Below are 22129 nucleotides of genomic sequence, written 5' to 3' on the forward strand. Positions count from 1 at the left end.
CACCTGAACAGCAGTTTACTTGGAGAATATAATACCTATCTGGCAAAGCTGCTAAAATATCAGGAGTGGATTCTTCTGTTAGCCAACTGTTGCTAAGAAATAGGATGTGTGGATTGTATGTATTTAGCAAGTCAAGAATCTCCAGCTCATGTTTGACCAGTGAGCATGTATTAAGAGAAATAACTTATAAGATATTAGAGTGACTCAAAGGATCAGAAGGAGACTTTGCATGTGAAGTTCCTGTTTTTTAGATTACTTACTGCTTCTGAAAATAAGTAGATGAGCATAGTCAGCAGCCAAGAGATCAAGAATTCTTTTATTTTGTTAGCATGGCCAGGAGCAGATGGACTTGCCTTAGCTACGCGCACCTCATGTGTCTGCACCCTGGCCAAAATTAAATAGGCGGTCGGCCAAGCAAAAAGTAGATCCAGATGATAACAACAATGAGGAGGCCTAAGGTGATGTTGGAGAAATGTACTATGAAGATGACAGTGGTGAGGAAGAAGGAATTGACCCTAGACAAGATATAGTAGACAACCTCTACTAATCACGAGAGCAAGCATTTGGATAACAATATTAATTAATAATTCCTAATTTGTTTAGTACATATCATACTAAGTGTCAGAAAGATGTTACAGTTGTTGCCTTCTAAGATGTTACATGTAGTTGCCTGGACATGATGAAGTTACAATTTTTGTGAATTTTGATAAAAAGAAGAGTTTAATGCTTTGAATATTCAGGATGCATTTTCCCCAAATGTTAAAAGTTAAAAGCTCAGCATTGTAAATGATACATTTTATTTAAAAGTGATATAAGGAAATACATTTAAAACAAATGTTTTTTTTTTGTTTCATATATTATTTTATTTTTTTATAGGCCACATCACGTTGTCATAGTCAGTAGCACCAGTGAAGCATTGACTCTTGGATATGGTAAGTAATTACACTTCTGATGTAGAGAGATAGAATGCTTAATATTTGCACTTTGATGTGTTTTTGTGTACCTTATTCTCATAATACATTCTCGGACTGATGGAAGAATTGCAATGTGTGTTTTGAGTAATGGCAATTACTAATGTGATTATATGCTAACATCAAATTTATAGTTGGAGAAGTTTAATTGGCCATCGGGAGTATACACGACTATGGTTTGTTTAGTAAGAGTCTACTCTATATTTCTGTGATGTTGTATTGTTAGGCTGAGGCTCACTCTTGTGATCTGACCAGACAAATGTGATCGACCAGGCTGTTCCTCCTCATGATCCAGGCCACCAGTAGAAATGTTTCCACTAAAGGCTTCAATATAGAGTGTCACACAAGAGGCTAAAGAAACACTTTTTCACTTCTAACACATTTAGTAATATGTATATTTGATGTATTAATAACAGTCATACATGAATAAAGCTGCTATCAGTGAAACATGTATCATGTTGAAGTAAAAAAATCTTAATAAGGAAACGTCCTACAATTTTGCATTGTGGGAGATGTAGTCATTGAGCCCTAACAATGTCTTGAAAGATGTGGTCATTAGTAAACATCACATATAATATATAAATATATGTATATATTACAACAATATTTTCTAGACCTGTAAGCACAAAAGACATACCTATGCAAAAACAAGACCATACAAAGAAATGTATAACAGCAGGTACATCAATATGAATGCGCATGTAGATTGTAAGTAAAATGGATACCTAGTACCCACTAGTTAGGTCCCTGTGTCTAGTTTCTCGAATTATGTGTTGAGCTTATGTTAATTGTTAAGTTCCTAACTAAATTACTGTTGTTGCTACTATAAAGAAATACTCAGAGAAGAGCAAAAACAAATGAGTAGAGATACATGGCTATATGGATTATACCATGAGCATGGAGAGGTGATCAGCAACAGCGGCAATGTGTCGGGTCTGCTCACGAAGCAGAGGATGATCTCTCCAATGATACACTTTATTGCTAAAATTATAATTTTTTATTGATGAAATAAAAAAGAAAACATGCAAATGTGTTAAGAAATATTTGTGTTTAGAAAACAAATATTAACATATATGCAGAGAATATCAGAGTTGTGCTGAAGACCCTCCTTGCATAGTCAATTAACTTACCAGTCTCTGTTCCACCAGGGATTCCTGCCAAACCTTCAGTGTGGAGGACTCCATTCACCTTCTCCTCCCAGAGAAAGAAGTTCATGTGCCTGGGAGAACCCCCACTTGTCTGATGGACTTCTATGTGTGCTTTTGAGGCCAGGGCTCACACTCCCCTTAGATCATTCTTGTGCTTCCTAATTTCCTCTTGGGAGTGTCTGGTTTTAGAGACTGTATTCACTCTTGTGACAATTCTATCCCACATTTGTTTTTTCTTTGTATTCTTGGTAATAGTGGTATTCTAAATAAGGGCACCAAACAACTTTGGCTCTACCCTAATTATCTCATCAACCACAACAGTTAATTCTATCTCAGGAAAACTGAAGTTCCTTCTTCCAGAGATGGTTGAAAATAATAAAAAATACGAAAGTCACAACAAAAACTAAGGACAAACAATTAGCAAAATTAATTAAACCAAAGGCAAATTTCCCCCAATGTCTTGCAACTTCCAAATGAGAAAGGCAACTGATCAAGGTTTTGAAAGGATATGTTTAATAGTGTGGTGTGCAAGTGTGAATACATGGCACATAAACCTAGGATGAGAGAAGTAGGCATCCATCATTAAGTTAGATGGATAGGCCAAATAAATTGCCACCCCAATGCCAAAGGAATATTATCTGACTCGATACAACTGTACGCTACCGATGGAGGATAACCAATCATTGGTATCATTAATGTCCGTCAAGGCTGAAGGAGTTTTTTCCGTCACATATATAAATTGGGCAGGAGAACTTCACGAGTATGATGGACTGATTCAAACCTTCATCACAGTAGTTAGATGCCCTTCAACATATAAACTGGCCCTGCGTCTCAGCCATGAAAGGACAGAGGACATACACTGATGCAAATTAACCAAAGTTTTGTCCAAGGCTTTGATAAGCTGAGTGTCATCCAGATAATTCATACAGGTGACACCAATCTGACCAATAGTAACAAAGGACAGAGATAGACATTGAACAGGGTTGGAGTAAGTGTTGAATTCTTGAGGGACACCTTGTCCTAATGCCTTGTATACTGACATATATGGAGGGATGCACACGGCTTGATATCTATCCTCAAGGTAGGCTCTACACCACTCAAGTGCTGATTTTCCGACCAAGGCCGTCTAGATAGAAGGATGGAATGAGTTAAAGGGTCCAATGCTGTGATAGATATACTAAGGCTGCTGGATTTGTCTTTTCCATGAGCACTAAATTGGCTGAGACCAAAACCAGCACAGTTTCAGTGCCATGTGCCAGTCGAGAACCAGACAGCACAGATTTTAATAGGTGGTTCTTTTTCAAATTCTGGAGAGCTCTTGAATAAATGCTGCTCCACAATTTTAACTGCAAAGGATGGGAGAGTCATTGACCAAATTTAGAAAGAATGGCCTGATCAGTGTTTTGTTTCTTCAGCATTCAAACAATGAGTGCCCTTTTGTATTCCCTGGGAACCTAGACATTAATAAGAGAGACCTTCCAAACCTCCAACAAAGGTTATAGGAGAGCTGATTTTGCCTTGTTCCAATATTTTGTAGGATCAGGTTCAGCGGAGAGCTAGATTTGATAGATCCAGAGATCGAGATGAACTGTTCCAAAATAAACAGGTCAAATAACGTAGGCCTGGGGAAATCTCAGCTACAGCATCCAGCAATTCCAAATGATGGTCAGTAGATAGAGCTGCAGGCAAGGAAAGAGAAAGTTCAGAGCAGCTTACCAAGCTAGAGTCAGCTGCCTAACCTGATAGGCTCAATGACTCGCAGATGGATGAATCTTCTGTTCAAAATAGTTGGAGATTATCATAATAATAATAATAAAGGGCATTTGTAAAGTGCACAGCTACCTCAAGCGAGGTGTCCCGGCACTAGTGCAGCAGACAGCAGAGAAGAAGAACCGAGCTGCTAATCCCTTAGCCTAAAAAGCAAGGTTTTCAGTGTCTTTCTGAACTCCTGCTCAGAGTTTAGCATGTGTAGGTGGGGAGGCAAGTCATTCCACAGTTTAGTGGTCCCCACCAAGAACGGCCTACCCCCATGCCTAGCTTTGGAGAAATGGGGGACAGTAAGGTAGCGTTGGTGATTGGTCAAAGTCTCTTCCTCAGATAGCAAGGGCCTTGTAGTGCTGTAGGCACTCTTGTGGTCTGACACTACATGATGACCTTTTGACCACCATCATTTTATTTGACTTTGGTGTGTTATTTTATCCTAGCCTGAATGTACAACGTCCTGCATATGCCTTCTTTCTCTTAAAGATTTCTTCTCCTAGTTTTAAAGTGGGAGCTGTCACAGTAGAACAGCTTGCCAAGAACAAAACGTTTGGAATGTGCATTTGAATTGTTCGTTGTGCATTTGAAAGCATGAGAGAGAGAGAGAGAGAGAAAGAGAGAGAGAGAGAGAGAGGGGTGTGGAATGTACTTTTTGGTTTCGAAATACAGCATGGGTGAGGAGCTGGAGGTGATCCTCTTGTTCACAGGGAGCCAGTGCAGGCCTTTCAGGTGGGCTGTGATGTGGTGGGGGATGTCAAGGAAGAGGTGTGCAGAGGCGTTCTGTATGCGTTGTAGTCGTTTCTGGAGTTTGGCAGAGGTTCCTGTGTAGAGGGCGTTGCCGTAGTCCAACCTGCTGCTGACGAGGGCCTGGGTGACCGTCCTTCTGGTTTCGGTGGGGATCCATCTGTAGATCTTGCAGAGCATGCGCAGAGTGTTTAAGCAGGAGGAGGAGACGGCGTTGACTTGCTGGGTCATGGACAGTGATGAGTCCAGGATGACCCCCAGGTTGTGTGCGTTGTCGGTGGCCATTGGTACCGCTCCCAGCGTGGTCGGCCACCATGAGTCGTCCCAGGCGAAGGGGGTGGATCCGATGATGAGGACCTTCATCCTGTCCAAGTTCAGTTTCAGGTGGCTGTTCTTCATCCATTTGGCAATGGCCTTTATACCTTGGTGGAGGTTTGTTTTGGCGGTGGTGGGGGACTTGGTGAGAGAGAGGATGAGCTGAGTGTTGTCAGCGTATGAGATGATTTTGGGGTTGTGTGATTGGACGATCTTGGCGAGCGGCGCCATGTAGACGTTGAAGAGTGTCGGACTGAGGGACGGCCCTTGGGGTACGCCGCAGGTGATCCTGGTGTCTATAAATCAAAAAGGAGGGAGGCGGACATTCTGGGTTCTGCCGGTGAGGAAGGAGAAGGTCCAGTCCAGGGCTTTGCCCTGGATCCATGTGTTGTGGAGGCGTGTGCGTAGGGTTTGGTAGCAGACGGTGTCGAAGGCGGCTGAGAGGTCCAGGAGGATGAAGGCTGTGGTTTCTCCATTGTCCAGCAGGGCCCTGAAGTCGTCGGTGGCGGCGATGAAGGCTGTTTTGGTGCTGTGGTTGCTGCGGAATCCAGCTTGGGATACGTCCAGGATGGTGTTTTCTTCGAGGAAGGAGGTCAGCTGTCTGTTGACAATCTTCTTGATAACTTTCGCTGGGAACGGGAGTAGGGAGATGGGCCGGAAGTTCTTGAGGTCCTTGGGGTCCGCCTTGGGATTCTTGAGTAGGGCGTGATCTCGGCGTGCTTCCAGCTCTCCAAGAAGCACCAGGGGAGGTGTACGGATGGAGACAGACCTGTTGGCCGGGACCGTAAACATACGAGGTAATCCACTTCAAGGTCATCCCATGGACGCCTATCTGCTTTAATCTTTCTAGCAGGATCGAGTGTGACACAGTATCAAATGCTGCTGAAAGGTCAAGGATCACCAGTATGGCCAAAGAGCCACTTTTCACAGACAGGTGGATTGAATCTGCTACATCAAGCAGCTCAGTTTCCTTGCTGTACCCTGTGCCGAAGCCAGATTCCGAGTCATGCAGCAGCTCATTGGTTTCCACAAAGTTGGCTAGTTGAAGATGGTTCATTTTCTCTAGTATTTTGGCTGGAGCTGGTAGGAGAGAGATAGGCCTGAAGTTGCTGTGAACTTCCAGGTCAGCATTGGCCTTCTTCAGGATAGGTAATAGGTAGGGAAGTTTCCAAGTGGAAGGGAAGATCCCCGACCTAAGTGAGGTATTCCAAATGTGTTTAAGGACCGGTTAAGCTTGGACAAGGTTCCCCAGGCGACCCGGATTTGCATTTCCGCAGTTCAACTAGAGACATCTCTGTGGGAATCATAGAAAAGGAAGCAAACACCAGCTGGTTATCACCCTCATCTTGACAATGAATGATAGCCAAAGCTGTACAGGTGGAAGGATTTTGTTTGAGTAGAATTCTGCTTTAGATGGAGTGAGTATTTTTTTAATAACTTTATAATCACATAGAGCCAGCTTTAATTACACTCTGACTTTGGGAGAGCACTTGGCCAGTTCCAGTTTTTTACAACCCCATTTAGTGTCTGTCGGTCCTCGTTGTACCATGGTGCTGAGAGTTTCAAATGATTTAGGTTGACATTCTTTTGAAGCAGGTTAGCTGACTCAACCCATTGAGAGTAGAAATTATAACTCTCTCTAGTGGAGTGGAGGTTTTGTGGTCTCTCCACCTCAGTCAGGCTATTAACCAGTGTAATACGAGAAAAAGTAATTCGTGAAAATGTACTTGAAGATGTTTAACTTGAGGAACCTTAGCTCTTAAGTGGTCCTCATTAACCCTGGGCGTAGTTCGCGGAGCCGCACTCCGCGGAGCTACGCGAAGACGCAGTTGCACTCCGCGACCTTCGCGTAGCTCCGCGGACATGCATAGTAGCTTGCTAGACCCGTTCGCGCGCCGTTTTTCGTCTTCGGGAGCGCGGTGCGCGTGTTCGGGGCGCTGCCTGCATGCTCGAGATAGCTAGCGCGCTAAGTTACTCAAGAGGTTTGTCCCGCCCGCTTGCGTTCCCTTATTTCCTGTTCGGGGTCACAAGTAACGTGTTCGCGTTGTGTTAGACATGTTCGGGTACTCATCTTCTCGTTCGCACTGCCAAAGTGCGTGATCGCGTCAAATGTCGCGCGAACTTACCCCGGCGCACGCGATAATGTTATTCAGCGCGCGAGAACTACGCTACGCACCGGATCGCGGAGTAATCGACAGCTTCGCGTTCTCCGTAGAACGCGGAGTTGCCAAAACTCCGCAAGCTCCGCGAACGGAGCGTAGTTCTTCGCCCAGGGTTAGTCCTCATAAAAAGTTGCATTCTGTTTTCGCACTGAAAGAGACTAAGTAGTGATCTGGCCAGGCTTGGGGAGAAATATGAACACATTTGGAGGCCCAAACAAGACCCAATGTGTGTCATTTAAAGTGAGTGAGACCTTGAACTACCTGAATAAATGCCATAGCTGCAATGACCTTTATATAAAATTAGAAATAGGATCATCAAGGGGAGAATATTTAATCCATAAATTACAGACACCCACCAGCAGCAAATTAGTATATGATAGGAATAAAGGCAGTATCAGATACAAAAAACAATTGACAAAAGATTCAGGTGTGGCAGGAAAACTGTAGCATACCACACCACTGAGCACATTGGAAGTCCTCGTTATGGGGCTAAACCCAAGTAGTTCTGTTGCGGGAAAAAACACGAGTTTGAGTGCCTTGATGGGATGTTCAGCACTCCCTCTTATGGCCACTCCCCTATGCCTTTTTGCAAGGTGCTTATGGTAAAAAACGTGTATAGCCAGCGGTACAAATAGCATCAATATCAGGAGTGGAAAAATACATGCAGTAATTAAAAGATTTCTGTGGAATGTTTTACAACAGAGCATGTGTTAATCAGGGCACACGTCAGACAGAACTTCAGCACTGGCTTAACTTCAGGGTGTAGGCTATAGTACAGCTTGAAAGTAACATTATTACACACAGGGTAAAACTTCTTAAAAGCATCTCTTTCTCCAAGGCGGTCCTTAGTCGGTTGTGTGAATCTAAACACTGTATCCCAACAAGTCACCAATTTCATTAGATGTTATAGTAAGGGGGGCCACAGATCTTCTAAAATTAGTGGGCTGAAAATACTAATTGGTACATGTATTGCACGTAGCATAAAAATTAAATGACACATGTAGACCACAGCTAGACTGCTCGCTACCCACATATAGGACTGAAAAATTATAAATGAGCTAGCAAGCAGCCCAGCAAAACTGCAGATAAAACAGAGTTTTGGAATGTGAAACCAACTAATTTCTGGTAGCAATGTAAAAGGTGTGCCCGATGGCAATGAGGAAATTCCTTTACCTCTGCTCCCGCTCTATATTACGGAGGCGTGCGCACAGCAAAGAAGCTCTCAGGTGGTGCACTCACAGTGTGCCACCATCTAGGACCTCTGGAGGGAGGAAAGAGGGTCCTATGGACCCCCCATACATCCCCTTGCAGGCGGGTGCAGTCACTGTGAAAACATGGCACAAGTTTCTGGATGCCTACAGCCATGGCGAGTGCAGGTAAGATTGGTGGAGCCGGGTTGGGGTGGGGGGGATTCGACAGATGACCACGAGGGAAAACTAAATATATAATTCATTTTCTCTTGTCGTCATCTGTTGAAATCACCCCCACCCGGCCCACCGCTCTTACCTGCATGGGTCACGGCTGTATCCCAGAGGTGGGAGCCTTTGCTCCCTGAGCCCTGAAACAAAGTCTTTCTTGGGCGGAAGTGTTCACACCTCCCCCAGGTCAAGACGAGCCATCTGTGGCAGGGCAGCTTCAAAGGCCTTGCCACCTTTACAAAGTGACACCCAGCCTCTCCTGCTGTCAGTAGCAGACCCCTTACTGACTCACCCCATTTTGGCAGGAAGTCAAGCGGGAAATAGTGGAACAGCCCAGAAGGTGTGCCCACCTCTGCCAACCTCAGCCATCAGGTGGGGGAGGTGAGGTAGAGCTCACTCTTCAGTGCCCGCCACTTGAAGATGGCAGGCACTCTCCAATCAGGGCTAGGGATGGTGCCCACCCTCCCATGACGTGGGGTGAGCCCTCTAAGGGTGTAGTCACCCAAAGGTCAGTAGCCCATTGCCTACTACTTTGAGACCCCTAAGACAGCCCCTCAATACAGTATTTAGGGAGCAACCCTGAACCCAGAATTCAGATTCGACGTGACAAGAAGAAGAAGGACAGTAGAGCAGTGCTGCAGAAGAAGGGAACAACACCAACTGCCTTAGCCCTAGCCCTACCATCCTGTCTCCTGCTTCGGAACCTATGCAAGCTGAAACTGGCATGTCCTGCAGCCTGCAGCCTCCAAAAAACCCAAGGCCCTTCCCTGCCTTTCCAAAGACTCTGATCTCCTGTGGACACCGGATTCATCCAACAGCAACTCAAGACAGGACTCCATAATATAGCTGGCACCGAGAGTCCTCATCAATCTGCACTCGATGCCCACTGCCAGAGTCTGAGGGGCCCAACACTCCAGCGAGGTCTCCCCGGTGATCCTGACTTGGGATCGAGCATTGGACGACCTCCGCTGACTTTCTCCTTGATGCCTGCAGCCTCATCCTGAAGGGTCCCCTCGACTGGAACCGGTGAGAAGAACCTGACACGAAAAGACACCCCTGCACCAGCAATCCCTGAGTCGTGAGGTACCGAACCAACTGTGTCCTGGTGTCCAGCAACTCTTCAAGTTCATCCTCCAGTCATTGCTTCCCTTCTTCCAGTCTTCTGGTTCCAGCCTGCAGTCTTTTACTTCAATCAGCATCTTCCACTGGAGAGCACTGGACTCCCAATATCGCCTAAGCACCCTGCACCTGACCGCCCCTGTGCAGCTGGTGTTGTGGACTTGGTGCTAACCTGGGACCCCATTTGCCCGTACCTTAATCCCAGGAGCTTGCCTCCCAAGACCGAGTGGCCTGTCCGTGAGTAGCCCCCAACCAAGGAGGTGCCCCATTGGTGCCCTGCACTCTGAGCCAGGCCATTCTAGTGCCACTGTTGGTGCCCCTTGAGTGCCTACCTGAACCTTGGGGAACCTTGGTTCTACTCCCGCCCAAAATAAATTCCAAACCCAACCCCGTTTAATTACCTGTAATCCTAACACTTTGTTTTTCTCCATGGGATTGTATGGCTGGTTTTCTTCTAAGTGTTAAACTGTCCTGTACTGCAACAAAAGTAACTTAATGTCTTTAAAAGAGTTAACCTGCTTAATGATGTCCTATGATGCTTAGGCCTTGTTATTAGTATGTTTCATACCAAACTAGAAAAATAACTACAAAGTAATCTGAATGTAATCTAAAGTAATTTCAAGTATACTAAAGTGTGTATAACCCATTTCTTCTATTACAAAGTAACCTTTATGCTTCCACAAAACCAGTATACACTGATCTTGCAAAATATCAATGTATTGAAAGTCTTACCTGTTTGTTAGTGAATCTTGGTTCTAGAAATAAAAACAACAACGTTTTATACAAACAATTGGTCTGGATTCTGTGTGTGTGACATCATTTCTTGCCTGAGTGTGCACAACAAATGCTTAAAACTACCCTCTGATAAGCCTAACTGCTCAATCGAGTAATGTATTATCTACTTTAGCCTCGGCTATACCTCTGGGGATCTACCGGACTCTGTGCACTCTATACCTCACTTTGGTATTGCATATACAGAGCAAGCTTCCTACACTCCGCACACACAAAATGACTAAAATCGTTCCTAGGTGACACACAACAGGAAAATATCAAATAAACTGTATTGCACCACAATTAATTATAGCGCGGTAGCAATACGGAACCCCTAGAGATTCAAAATGTGTCTAATAAGGAAAAAATGTGTCACACGCCTTCGCTCGCGATGCAACTACATTTATTTTAGAATTTCGTAAAGTTGTGTGATAGTGACATGTAACTTTAAGTATACCTTAAGTGTGAAGAGGTATTAGTTTCTTATTAATGTTGTTAGCTATTGATTTAGAGAAATTCACTTAAATTGCATTGCAGATGACGTACTACTCAATCTCAGAATTGCAATAAAAATAAAAATAAATCTTATGCAGAATAATCAGATTTTAACACAACTCTGTACAACAAACATAATAACAAAGCAAGTTTCATATCAAATCATAGTAGCAAATCAAATTAATGGAATTGAATCAGTTTCGATCTAGATTCGCAATTTCCATTCCACACAAATGTTACATGCACTTTTAATTGACTTTTCCTAATATCAGCAAGCAAGCGAGCATCCAGGGTGTTAATGTATATGTATAAAAAATGCGTCTTTCATGAGACGTGTGCCCTGTCTCGACAAACACCTACAGGCATTGAACCGCTAATAAACAAATACAGCCACAAAGCTGCTACTGAAAAAAATCTATCAAATGCCAACATCATCAAACTTTAACCACCCCGAAGACAGCCGCATCCCTAACTAAATTTATGGGGAAGCCGAGCTGTCAGTTTGAGCCACAAATGACAGAGCCTGTGGCCAAGCCGGCCTTGCATTGTGCAATTAAATCACCATGGATCATAGGAGAAAAAGAACTGAACATGGATTTTTTATGCATTTAGCAACTAAGCCACGTTAGAATCAGGAAGGGGTTTGTTCATACATCACCAGTGACAGAAGCTATGGCTTAACAGAGTGCTGCAGTATTTATTTTATTTTGGTTTCGCTGTTCCGCTCTAAAGACGGGAATGGAGAGCTTTTTTCTATGCACTTACATCAAAGTTCATTTACAGTGGAAACACCAGACACCTGTCTACTGACGACAAACTAATGACCGCACGCAAACGTAAGCCGGCATTAAACTTAACCGGATGAGCTAGTCAATCAATCAATCAATCAATATACTTATAAAGCGCACTACTCACCCGTTAGGGTCTCAAGGCGCTGGGGCGAGTCCGTTCTCATGCCACCAGTAAAGACAATAGCCAATTCTAATTTGCCATTATCCAAATGGAAGAACAGAATAGTGCATTGTAAATATATCTCGAAGAACACCATCAGTATGCAATTAGGGGTAAGAAAATTATGCTTGAATTACTTACCGATGATTTTCCTCACACCGGGTTCTATTGTTCCTGGTCCCCGCGCTTGCGTCATGGGTGTTATGTCCAGGTCAAAGAAAACCAGTAGCCAGGAAATAGACTGTTCAATATCCTGTCCACACCAGGATCCTATTATTTGATGAATAAGCCCCACCCCCAATAATCAAACATTCGCCATGTGCTGTATACAACAGATGGTCCAATGCTACCCCTTCCAAGTTGCTGGAAATGGCAGTGACAACATCACACTCCTCCAAAAACCACAAAATCAAACAAAAATAATGAGTCCAAAGTCCACCTTAATAGGTTACATAGTTCTTTAGTCGCGTAGACCTGGCAGGATATTGCCGCAGCTGGTATCTATCAAAACCCCCTCACTGGGAGCAAGAATCAGGCATCTGACGTTCATCAGACGGGTGCAGCAGAGCATGCTCCGGAGCCACACAAGAGGGTATGGCAGATGGAGATACACCACACTGTTCAGGCACTGCATGATCCCTCCCTGGACGGTCATGGTCCAGCACCGGAACAGGACACGGATTCCCATCTGTGGACTCATCATCAGAAACCAGAGACCCAGTATCCGGTGGTGCCATATGTTCATTCACCTGAGCATCAACAGGAGCCCAGTAGGTCTTACAAAAACGACAAATTTCCGAGAAATGCTTACTCCATTACTCACTGCAGTAACTTTAGTCCCATGAACAGACTGAACAATCCATGGCTCAGGCTCAAAAGGCAAACTAAACTTCCCCTTTGGATGCCAATTCCTCACCATCACAGTATCACCCAGAGCAACATTACTGGATTTGGCTCCGCGTCTGAAAGCCACCTTATCATTCTTTGGCTTTCGATTCCGTAGCTCCTCAGCTACAACTGCATGTTTGGCAGACACCGCCTCCATCTGAGAGATGAAATCACCCATAGGCCGATTCATACATAAGGACATCAGACTGATCTTCGTAGTTGAATGAGGGGGTCATAGGATATTCCCTCAGAAACGTAAATATAGCACAGTCCAAATCTTGGCGGTCAGCAACAGCAATCCTAATAGCTTTGTTAAGAGTACGCATAAAACCCTCAGCCTCTCCATTAGCCTGATCCCATAAAGGGATTATTCTTCGATGACGAACGCCCCTAGATTGTAGATAATTCGCAAAGTCATGGCTGGAAAAAGAAGGGCTATTATCAGTACGTAACTCAGAAAACAAACCATGTGTCACCATGATTTTCTCAAACAAAGGAATAGTGCAACAAGCCGTGGTAGTGTCCAATAGCTCAACCTCAGGGTATGTAGAAAAGTCGTTAATAACCACCAGCATATGACGTCCATCTGGTAAACATCCGAAATCAGAACTTGCCCACTGCCAAGGAAACAAGGGAATATCTTCCGTAAGAATGGGAGCCAGAGAATCACCAGCCCCATCAGCCTGACAGAGCTCACAACGCATCACAGTATTCTCTACCAAGGCATCCAATCCTGGAAACCACACTTTACATCTCAATATGGACTTTGTTTTCAAAACACCTAGGTGAGCCAAATGAGCCAAATGTATTGCCCTCTGCTGGAGACAGGCAGTAATCACCACCATGGACCTCTCATCAAGCACCCCTCCGGGGATATCGCCAGTTCATCCCGCACATTGAAAAGAGATGCCATAGTCGACCTAGCATCCTCAGTACAACACCTGGCAGAATCCATAAATACATTGCATTTCCCAGTACCCACTGCAGAAAGACAGAGCTGGAAACACCTATCCTGTCTCGTGAACTCCAAAATCTCCTCCAAAGATATAGGAAGAGCTCTGGATCGCTCCAGCACCAGACGCACATACTCCTAGATATCCTCAGCAGCAGATTCCTCAGCAGGAGTAGCAGGACAGAAATGCCGGGAAAGATAGTCAGCAGGATTCAATGTTCCAGGATGAAAGACCACCATACAACAGTAATCCTGCAACTGCAGGATCCATTTCTCAATTCGAGGGGGAGGTTTAGAAGATGAGCCCATAAACAATGGAATGAGCGGCTTATGGTCTGTATGGACAACAAAAGGCTGGCCATAGAGATACAAATGAAAATGATGACACCCCCAGTCTATGGCGATAGCCTCCTTTTCAATGTGAGAATATCGTTGTTCAGTCGCAGTCAATGCACGACTGGCATATGTCACAGGTGCCAACTCTCCATTGCACTGCCGCTGAGAAAGCACAGCCCCCAGGCCACCGGGACTAGCATCTATGGACAAATGCAGGATTAAAATACACCAGAGTGGTATCATCAGAGAGGGCCTGCTTCGTGGCTTGAAAATCAGAATCCTGTTCTGGACCCCAGTTCCATGCAACGTTGGATTTAGTAAGTTCCCGCAAAGGAGCCATCAAATTAGTCAAGTTACGAATAAAACAGCCACAATAATTCACATCCCGATGAAACTCCGCACACCAGACACATTAACAGGAGCAGGGGCAGTCTGAATATCACACACTTTCAAAGGGTCAGGTGACACACCATCCTGCGAAAAACGATACCCAAAAAACGAGATGTCAGTTTTCAAAAACTCGCATTTCTCTTTATGTAGCGTAAGTCCATGATCCAGCAGAAGCTGAAACACGTTCTTAAGACAACTGAAATGCTCATCCAACATAGGGGCATGCACCAAAATGTAATCACTGACATTGATCACACCAACCAGTCCAGAAAGTACCCCACGGATCGTGTCCTGGAAAAAGTCCCCGGCACATGAGATCCCAAAACTCAACCGCTTATACCTCCGCAAACCCACATGTGTAGAAAACGTGGTGATCGCACGAAAAGCAGGGTCAAGCAGCAACTGATGGTAACCAGCACGAAGGTCCATCTTGGAAAACCATTGTGACCCACTCACCTCCACCATGATATCGTCCACAGTAGGGGTTAGGTGCCGTTCACGTTTAATCACAAGATTAGGCAGCCGCATATCCAAATGCGGACCTCACCAGGCTGCTTAGGCTTACCAGCCACCACAATAGGGGACACCCAGGGCGTTGGACCATCCACCAGTTCAATGATGTCCACCTTCTCCAGTTTCACCAGCTCTGCTTCCACCTTTGGCCGAAGATGGAACGGCACTCTCCTGTGACGTAACGCCACTGGCTGGAGGGGGTCATCAATGTTACGGCTTGATTAAATGACCCTTCAAAAAGCCAATTCCGGGGGGCGTGGTTTCGGAGCCTTCAGAGATGGCCGTGGTTCTTGGGAGCTCCGCCGCAACTTGAGGGTTTGGACTGGCCCCAGGACTTATTTCTTTCGTCCGGACCTGAATTTTTACTTTTTTGTACGTCGGAACCAAAGGCTGCGTCTCATGCGGCGAAAAACGGCCCTCATGGTGAGCCTTATGACTGATTTTCTTCGTTTTGTTGCTGCTCGTCAGCGTAAAATCCCAGCCGCCATTTTGTTTTTCAGCATTCCGCTGTTCCTCGCCCTGTCTCTGTGACATGAATTTTCCTCTCAGGATTACCTTCCTTTTTGAAAATGTTTACTTCTTTCTCCATTGCTAATTATTTGTGACCATCCCCAATCTGCTGGTCTCTCGACTTCCTCAGTTTATATTACTCTTTGCTGACTGACTTTCCATCTCTCCTTTATCACTTCATTTTTCGAGACACCTCACAATTCCCCTGAAGGACTTCTTTACATTTCCTCATGGCGTCGTCTCGAAGTAATCGTGGTAACTCCACTCAGTCTAAATAAGCTAGTTTGGATGACTACAATCCTTTCAGCGTGTTACAAGATTCTCTGGATGGGGATGTCGCTGACTCTAATGCATCTAAGCTTTCTCCATTGGCTTCCAGTTCCCGCTCCAGCTCCAAACAAACTACTAAAGTGCTCGCGACATCAGCGGCTACTTCTGGCAAGCGAGTGAAAACGAACCCACCATCTCCTACAAACCCGTCTTCCACAATTTCCATGGAACTTATTCTTGAGGAGATTCGGGCTCTTAAGCCTCACATGGAAGAAACTAATACTCACCTGCAGAATTTGGAATCTTCTTGGTCGCTCACTGAGCAGAGAATTGGAGAGTTGGAAGGTCGTGTGGACTTAGTTCAGGGTCTTACCAATCCAGTCCCCCTCATGTCCAAAGAGATATCATATCTTAAACAGCAAATTGAGCGATTGGAGAATCGCAACAGACGCAATAATTTGCGTATTTATGGACTGGCGGAAAATCTTGAAGGCTCTAATCCGATATCCTTTTTTCAATCTTTTCTGCCACCTCTTTTGGGACTCCCTGACACTCCACCACTGAATATTCAACGTGCTCACCGTCTTGGTCCTACCCCACACTCTGCTTCTGTTTCCTCAAACGATTCAGAAAAGGGGGTGGTGATGGACAGAGCATCTGAATTAAACAGAACACTCATACCCAGTCAAAAGATCAGGGCTTGATCCATCACCGTTTTTTAGCTCACTGCACCATCCCAGTTCAGAACCTGGCTACATGCAAATTAGTCTGTCCCTGGCCCAGTGCATCATGGGAACAGGGCAGACCAAACTACCAAGCCAATTCTTTACTGGAAAGGAAACAAGCTTCCGGGGACCGGTTTCTGGCATTGCAGCCGTCTTCGGCCCGGCTTGCTTGAATCCTGATGGTGCAGTGAGCAAGGGACTCATGTCTGAGCATACCCTGCCACTCCTATAGTGGCCAAAACGATTCGTTTTAGCCACCACAAGTGTGGAAGGGTATACTCAGATGTGAGTCCCTTGCTCATTGCACCATCAGGATTCAAGCAAGCCGGGCCGAAGACGGCTGCAATGCCAGAAACCGGTCCCCGGAAGCTTGTTTCCTTCCTAGTAAAGAATTGGCTTAGTAGTTTGGTCTGCCCTGTTCCCATGATGCACTGGGCCAGGGCCAGACTAATTTGCATGTAGCCAGGTTCTGAACTGGGATGGTGCAGTGAGCTAAAAACGGTGATGGATCAAGCCCTGATCTTTTGACTGGGTAGAGTGCTCTGCTTAATTCAGATACTCTGTCCATCACCACCCCCCCCTTTTTGAATCGTTTTAGCCACCACAAGTGTGGAAGGGTATACTCAGATGTGAGTCCCTTGCTCATTGCACCATCAGGATTCAAGCAAGCCGGGCCGAAGACGGCTGCAATGCCAGAAACCGGTCCCCGGAAGCTTGTTTCCTTCCCAGTAAAGAATTGGCTTGGTAGTTTGGTCTGCCCTGTTCCCATGATGCACTGGGCCAGGGCCAGACTAATTTGCATGTAGCCAGGTTCTGAACTGGGATGGTGCAGTGAGATAAAAAACGGTGATGGATCGAGCCCTGATCTTTTGACTGGGTAGGAGTGCTCTGCTTAATTCAGATACTCTGTCCATCACCACCCCCTTTTTAGAATCGTTTTAGCCACCACAAGTGTGGAAGGGTATACTCAGATGTGAGTCCCTTGCTCATTGCACCATCAGGATTCAAGCAAGCCGGGCCGAAGACGGCTGCAATGCCAGAAACCGGTCCCCGGAAGCTTGTTTCCTTCCCAGTAAAGAATTGGCTTGGTAGTTTGGTCTGCCCTGTTCCCATGATGCACTGGGCCAGGGCCAGACTAATTTGCATGTAGCCAGGTTCTGAACTGGGATGGTGCAGTGAGCTAAAAAACGGTGATGGATCAAGCCCTGATCTTTTGACTGGGTAGGAGTGCTCTGCTTAATTCAGATACTCTGTCCATCACCACCCCCCTTTTTGAATCGTTTTAGCCACCACAAGTGTGGAAGGGTATACTCAGATGTGAGTCCCTTGCTCATTGCACCATCAGGATTCAAGCAAGCCGGGCCGAAGACGGCTGCAATGCCAGAAACCGGTCCCCGGAAGCTTGTTTCCTTCCCAGTAAAGAATTGGCTTGGTAGTTTGGTCTGCCCTGTTCCCATGATGCACTGTGCCAGGGCCAGACTAATTTGCATGTAGCCAGGTTCTGAACTGGGATGGTGCAGTGAGCTAAAAAACGGTGATGGATCAAGCCCTGATCTTTTGACTGGGTAGGAGTGCTCTGCTTAATTCAGATACTCTGTCCATCACCACCCCCCTTTTTGAATCTGTTTCCTCAAAGCCAAGAGGTGTTATTCTTTATTTTCTGGAGTACACTGAACTACTCAAAGTCCTTCATGCAGCTAAACAACGTGGTAAAATTACCTGGCAAGGCTCTAATCTCTTTTTTGCCCAGGACTATGCCATGGCAACGGCGGATCGTCCAAAAAGATTCTTAGAGATGAGGCCTGCTCTACGGAGACTGAATGCCCGCTACGGTCTCTTTCATCCTTGCCTCTTTCGAGTGACCTACAATAACAAGACGACCACGTATGAAGACCCTGCTTTACTTCAACATTTTTTGGACACTTGCAGTAGCAGTTCCATGGAAGTTCCACCGCCCTAATGGTTCATTGTTTCTTCCTTGATGGTTCTGTTGTACTATGTTCTTGTTTCTGTTTCTTGCTTATTTTTGTGATTTTTAGTCCTGCCATTTTTTGTGGTGTTCATGTTATTTGATGTATTAGTCCTGTCAAATTGCAGTTTTTATTGCGTTGTAGTTTCTGATTTCTTATTTCACCCATTTCCTCCGCAGGTAGCGGTTTTGTGGCCCCTCAGCTTCTCGTCCCCTTCTTTGTTCCTTCCTCAGGGTTGTTCCTTCCCCTCATGGTCCCGTTTTGGAGTTTCCTGTTCGGCGTTCCATTTCCCTCATGTGGTTCCACCACCCCTGTTCTTTTCGTTTTCTTGTGGTATGTTTTTGGTTATCTTCCTTTTTATTGAGTACTTTTCTCTTTTTGTCCTCTTCAGCTATGTTCTGTTTTTTCCCTTCCTTTCTTTCTCGCCTTCTCTTTTCTATAGCGCTGCGAGGCCCCAGGGCAGTTATGCGCTATACAAATGCAATTTTTTCATTTCATTTCATTTCTATATCTGTCTCCTAATTTTTCCCGCCTTTTTTACCTTTTCGCTCTTCATTTCCTCATTTCGCACTTTCTTCTACCTTTTCTTTCTGTTTTTGCCACCACTCTTTTCCCTATTCTTTCTTTCCTCTTTATTTCTATTTGGTTGTATTGTATTTACTATTTTTCCTATGTTTTTGCTATTATTGTTGCATTGCCCTTATGTTCTTTGCTTTTTTCAAAACATTTTAGATGTCGATTAATGTAGTTTCATGGAATGTTAAAGGTTTGGGGTCTCCTATTAAGAGACAACGTGTTCTTTCTCATTTAGCCTATTTGAAAGCAGATATAGTTTTACTTCAATAAATTCATATTAAGGATATTGAAGTTCCTAAGTTACGTAGAAATTGGGTAGGCCACGTTTTTGCCTCTCCTGGTTCGGGTAAGCGCAATGGGGTTGCAGTTCTGTGTCATAAACGTCTTTCTATTCAACTTGTTACTCAAGTTACAGATACCGAAGGTCGTTGGGTAATTGTTTCATTATTAGTTAACAAAATTCCTCTCACTATTTTCAATGTATATGCTCCCACTATACACGACAAATTATTTTGGCCCCAAGTCCTCTCTTCCTCCATGCAGCTCTCTGATGATTACTTTATTCTTGGTGGAGATTGCAACATGATTATGGATCCTTTTCTAGATAGAAAGTCCACAGCTCGTTTTTCCCCTTCCCAAGCCCATTCTCAGTTTAAAAATACCATATCCCAACGTTCCCTTGTCGTCTCATGGAGAGTTTGCCACCCTACTTCACAAGAGTATACTTTTTTCTCCCCCGTCCACTCTTCCCAATCCCAAATTGATTATCTCTTTATTTCCAAAGCTTTGACACAACACATTACTCACTCAGACATTGGTCCCATCCTTATCTCTGACCATGCCCCTGTTTCCTGATTTACTCCCTCCTATTAAAGGTACTCGCCGCTGGCGATTCAACAATTCCCTTCTTCTAGACACCCAATTTACGTCTGCCTTCCTTGACTTTGCTCCACGCTTTTTTACAGAAAATGAATCCCCTCACAGTTCTCCTCAATTACTCTGGGATACTTTCAAAGCTGCTTCTAGAGATTTCATTATTTCCTATGTTGCCAAAAAACGTCGTCTTGCACGACAATCCTTATATCTACTTTAACGTCCCAAATCAAATCTCTTGAACATTCTTATTTTTCTACCAAATCCCCTTCTACCCTTACTCAGCTTATTAAGGCCAAACTTTCCTTTAATAAATTATCTACCGACTCTGCTAATTTGACCTTACTTAAATCTAGTGCTAAGTTCTATTCCTCACAAAATAAAGCTGGAAATGTTCTTGCCAATTACCTTAAAGTCTAAAAAGAGCGCACAAAAATTGATTCGATTGTCTCTTCTTCCAATGTTACTCTTCACAAAGATGAAGATATTTTGGAAGAATTCACTCACTTTTACCAGACTCTATATACCCCAGAATCTCCTCCCTCCTCCTCGGACATCGATGCATATCTCTCTTCCGTTCCTCCCCTCCCAGGTATCGGATGTTGACTTTTCATCTCTTGATAAAGACATTCTTCCCGCAGACATTTTGGAGGCCATTCGTGTTCTTAAGAAAGGCAAGGCCCCAGGCCCTGATGGATTCTCGATTGAATTCTATTCCCATTTTTCCTCTTTTCTTATTCCTAAACTTCACCAATTATTTTCCTTTTTTATTACCTCCCAGAAGTCAGAAGGTTCTTTCCAGGAAGCCCTCATTTGTCTCCTCCCCAAAGATAATAATGACCATACCTTATGTAAAAATTATAGGCCCATCTCTTTAATTATTTAGATTATAAGATCTTTGCAAAAATTTTAGCATTACGTCTTGATAAAATTCTACCCCAACTCATTGGCAAAGAGCAATGTGGTTACATCAAAGGTCGCCATCTTTCGGATAATACTCGTCTTTTCATTAATGTTCTCAGTAAGTCTCCTATTTTCTCTCATTCTTTGGCTGCTATCGCTTTAGATGCTGAAAAAGCTTTCGATAGGGTCAATTGGTCTTTTATTCTTTCTACTTTATCCTGGTTTGGTTTTGGTTCTAAATTCATTTCTTACATCTCTTTGTTATATTCTTTTCCTCGGTCTTTTATTTTTGCTAATGGTCTTGTCTCTTCTTCTTTCCCTCTTTTTAGAGGTGTCCGTCAGGGTTGTCCCCTTTCTCCTCTTCTCTTTATTTTAGCTTTGGAACCTTTTTTATCTAGGATTAGACTAAATTCTGATATTTCCGGTTTTCCGTATGGCAATTCTCAATTGAAGCTTTCTGCTTATGCGGACGATATTCTTTTATTCCTTTCTCACCCTCTTACTTCTATTCCGGCCTTCTTGTCTGAGGTCTCTTCCTATGCCAATGTTTCTGGTTATAAACTTAATGCTGATAAATGTGAAATTCTCCCCCTTAATAAATTCTGTTTCCATGCTGATTTTTTACTTTCTTCCTTTCATTGGAGTCCCTCTAAAATAAAATACTTAGGCCTCTGGTTTACTCCTTCTATTAAAGATACGGTTGCCTTAAACATTAAGACTCTACTCACAACTTTAACTGATTCTACTTCTAGATGGCATCCTCTATTCTTATCTTGGTGGGGAAGATTAGAGTCCATTAAAATGATGTTGGTTCCAATTATATTATTTTCCTTTCTAATCTTCCTGTTAATATCCTAAAATCTTGTTTTAAATCTATTTACTCTATCCTTTCCAAATTCCTGTGGCAACACAAAAAGGCGAGGATGTCTTTTGCAGAACTTAAACGTCCTAAATCCTTAGGTGGTGTTAATTTTCCAGATTTCTCTTCGTATCACTCCTCTTTTTTCCTCTCCCACTCTTCCCCCTTACTACTGGATCCCATCGACGATATCTCCTCTATTCCATTGTGGTGTGCGCTTGAATCCTCCTTTTTTCATCCCTTTTCCTTTAAAGAATTTATTTCTTTGTCACATATTCCTCCCAAGTTCTCCCTCCCTATTCTTAAAAACTCCAGGAAAGTTTTTCTTCCTCTCTTTAATAGTGGTCTTGATGGCAGAGCCCGCTTTTTGCAATCCTCCATCTGGTACAACCCTCTTATTAAACTCAAGAATAAAACTTTTTTCTGGAAGGATTGGTACTCTCTAGGTCTTTTTTGGGTCCATCAACTCTTTCACCATAGTCTTTGTCTTCCTTTTTCTTCCATCCAGT

General features: G+C 44.2%; 1 protein-coding gene across 5 annotated transcripts in view; it reads left to right on the forward strand.

Moving 5' to 3' along the window:
- The window catches only part of LOC144821874 (uncharacterized), a 350489-nt gene that overhangs the window by 300167 nt on the left and 28193 nt on the right, over window positions 1-22129 (forward strand). For all 5 annotated transcript variants that reach the window (XR_013608485.1, XM_078679030.1, XM_078679031.1 and 2 more), the window contains one exon: window positions 877-932. Coding sequence is in view for 4 of the 5 variants with exons in the window: in XM_078679030.1 (XP_078535156.1) it covers window positions 877-932 (56 nt within the window). In the remaining variant the exon portion in view is untranslated. The remainder of the gene's footprint in view (window positions 1-876; window positions 933-22129) is intronic.

Source organism: Lissotriton helveticus, chromosome 2_2, assembly GCF_964261635.1.
Source record: "Lissotriton helveticus chromosome 2_2, aLisHel1.1, whole genome shotgun sequence".
In the NCBI taxonomy this organism is placed as follows: Eukaryota; Metazoa; Chordata; class Amphibia; order Caudata; family Salamandridae; genus Lissotriton; species Lissotriton helveticus.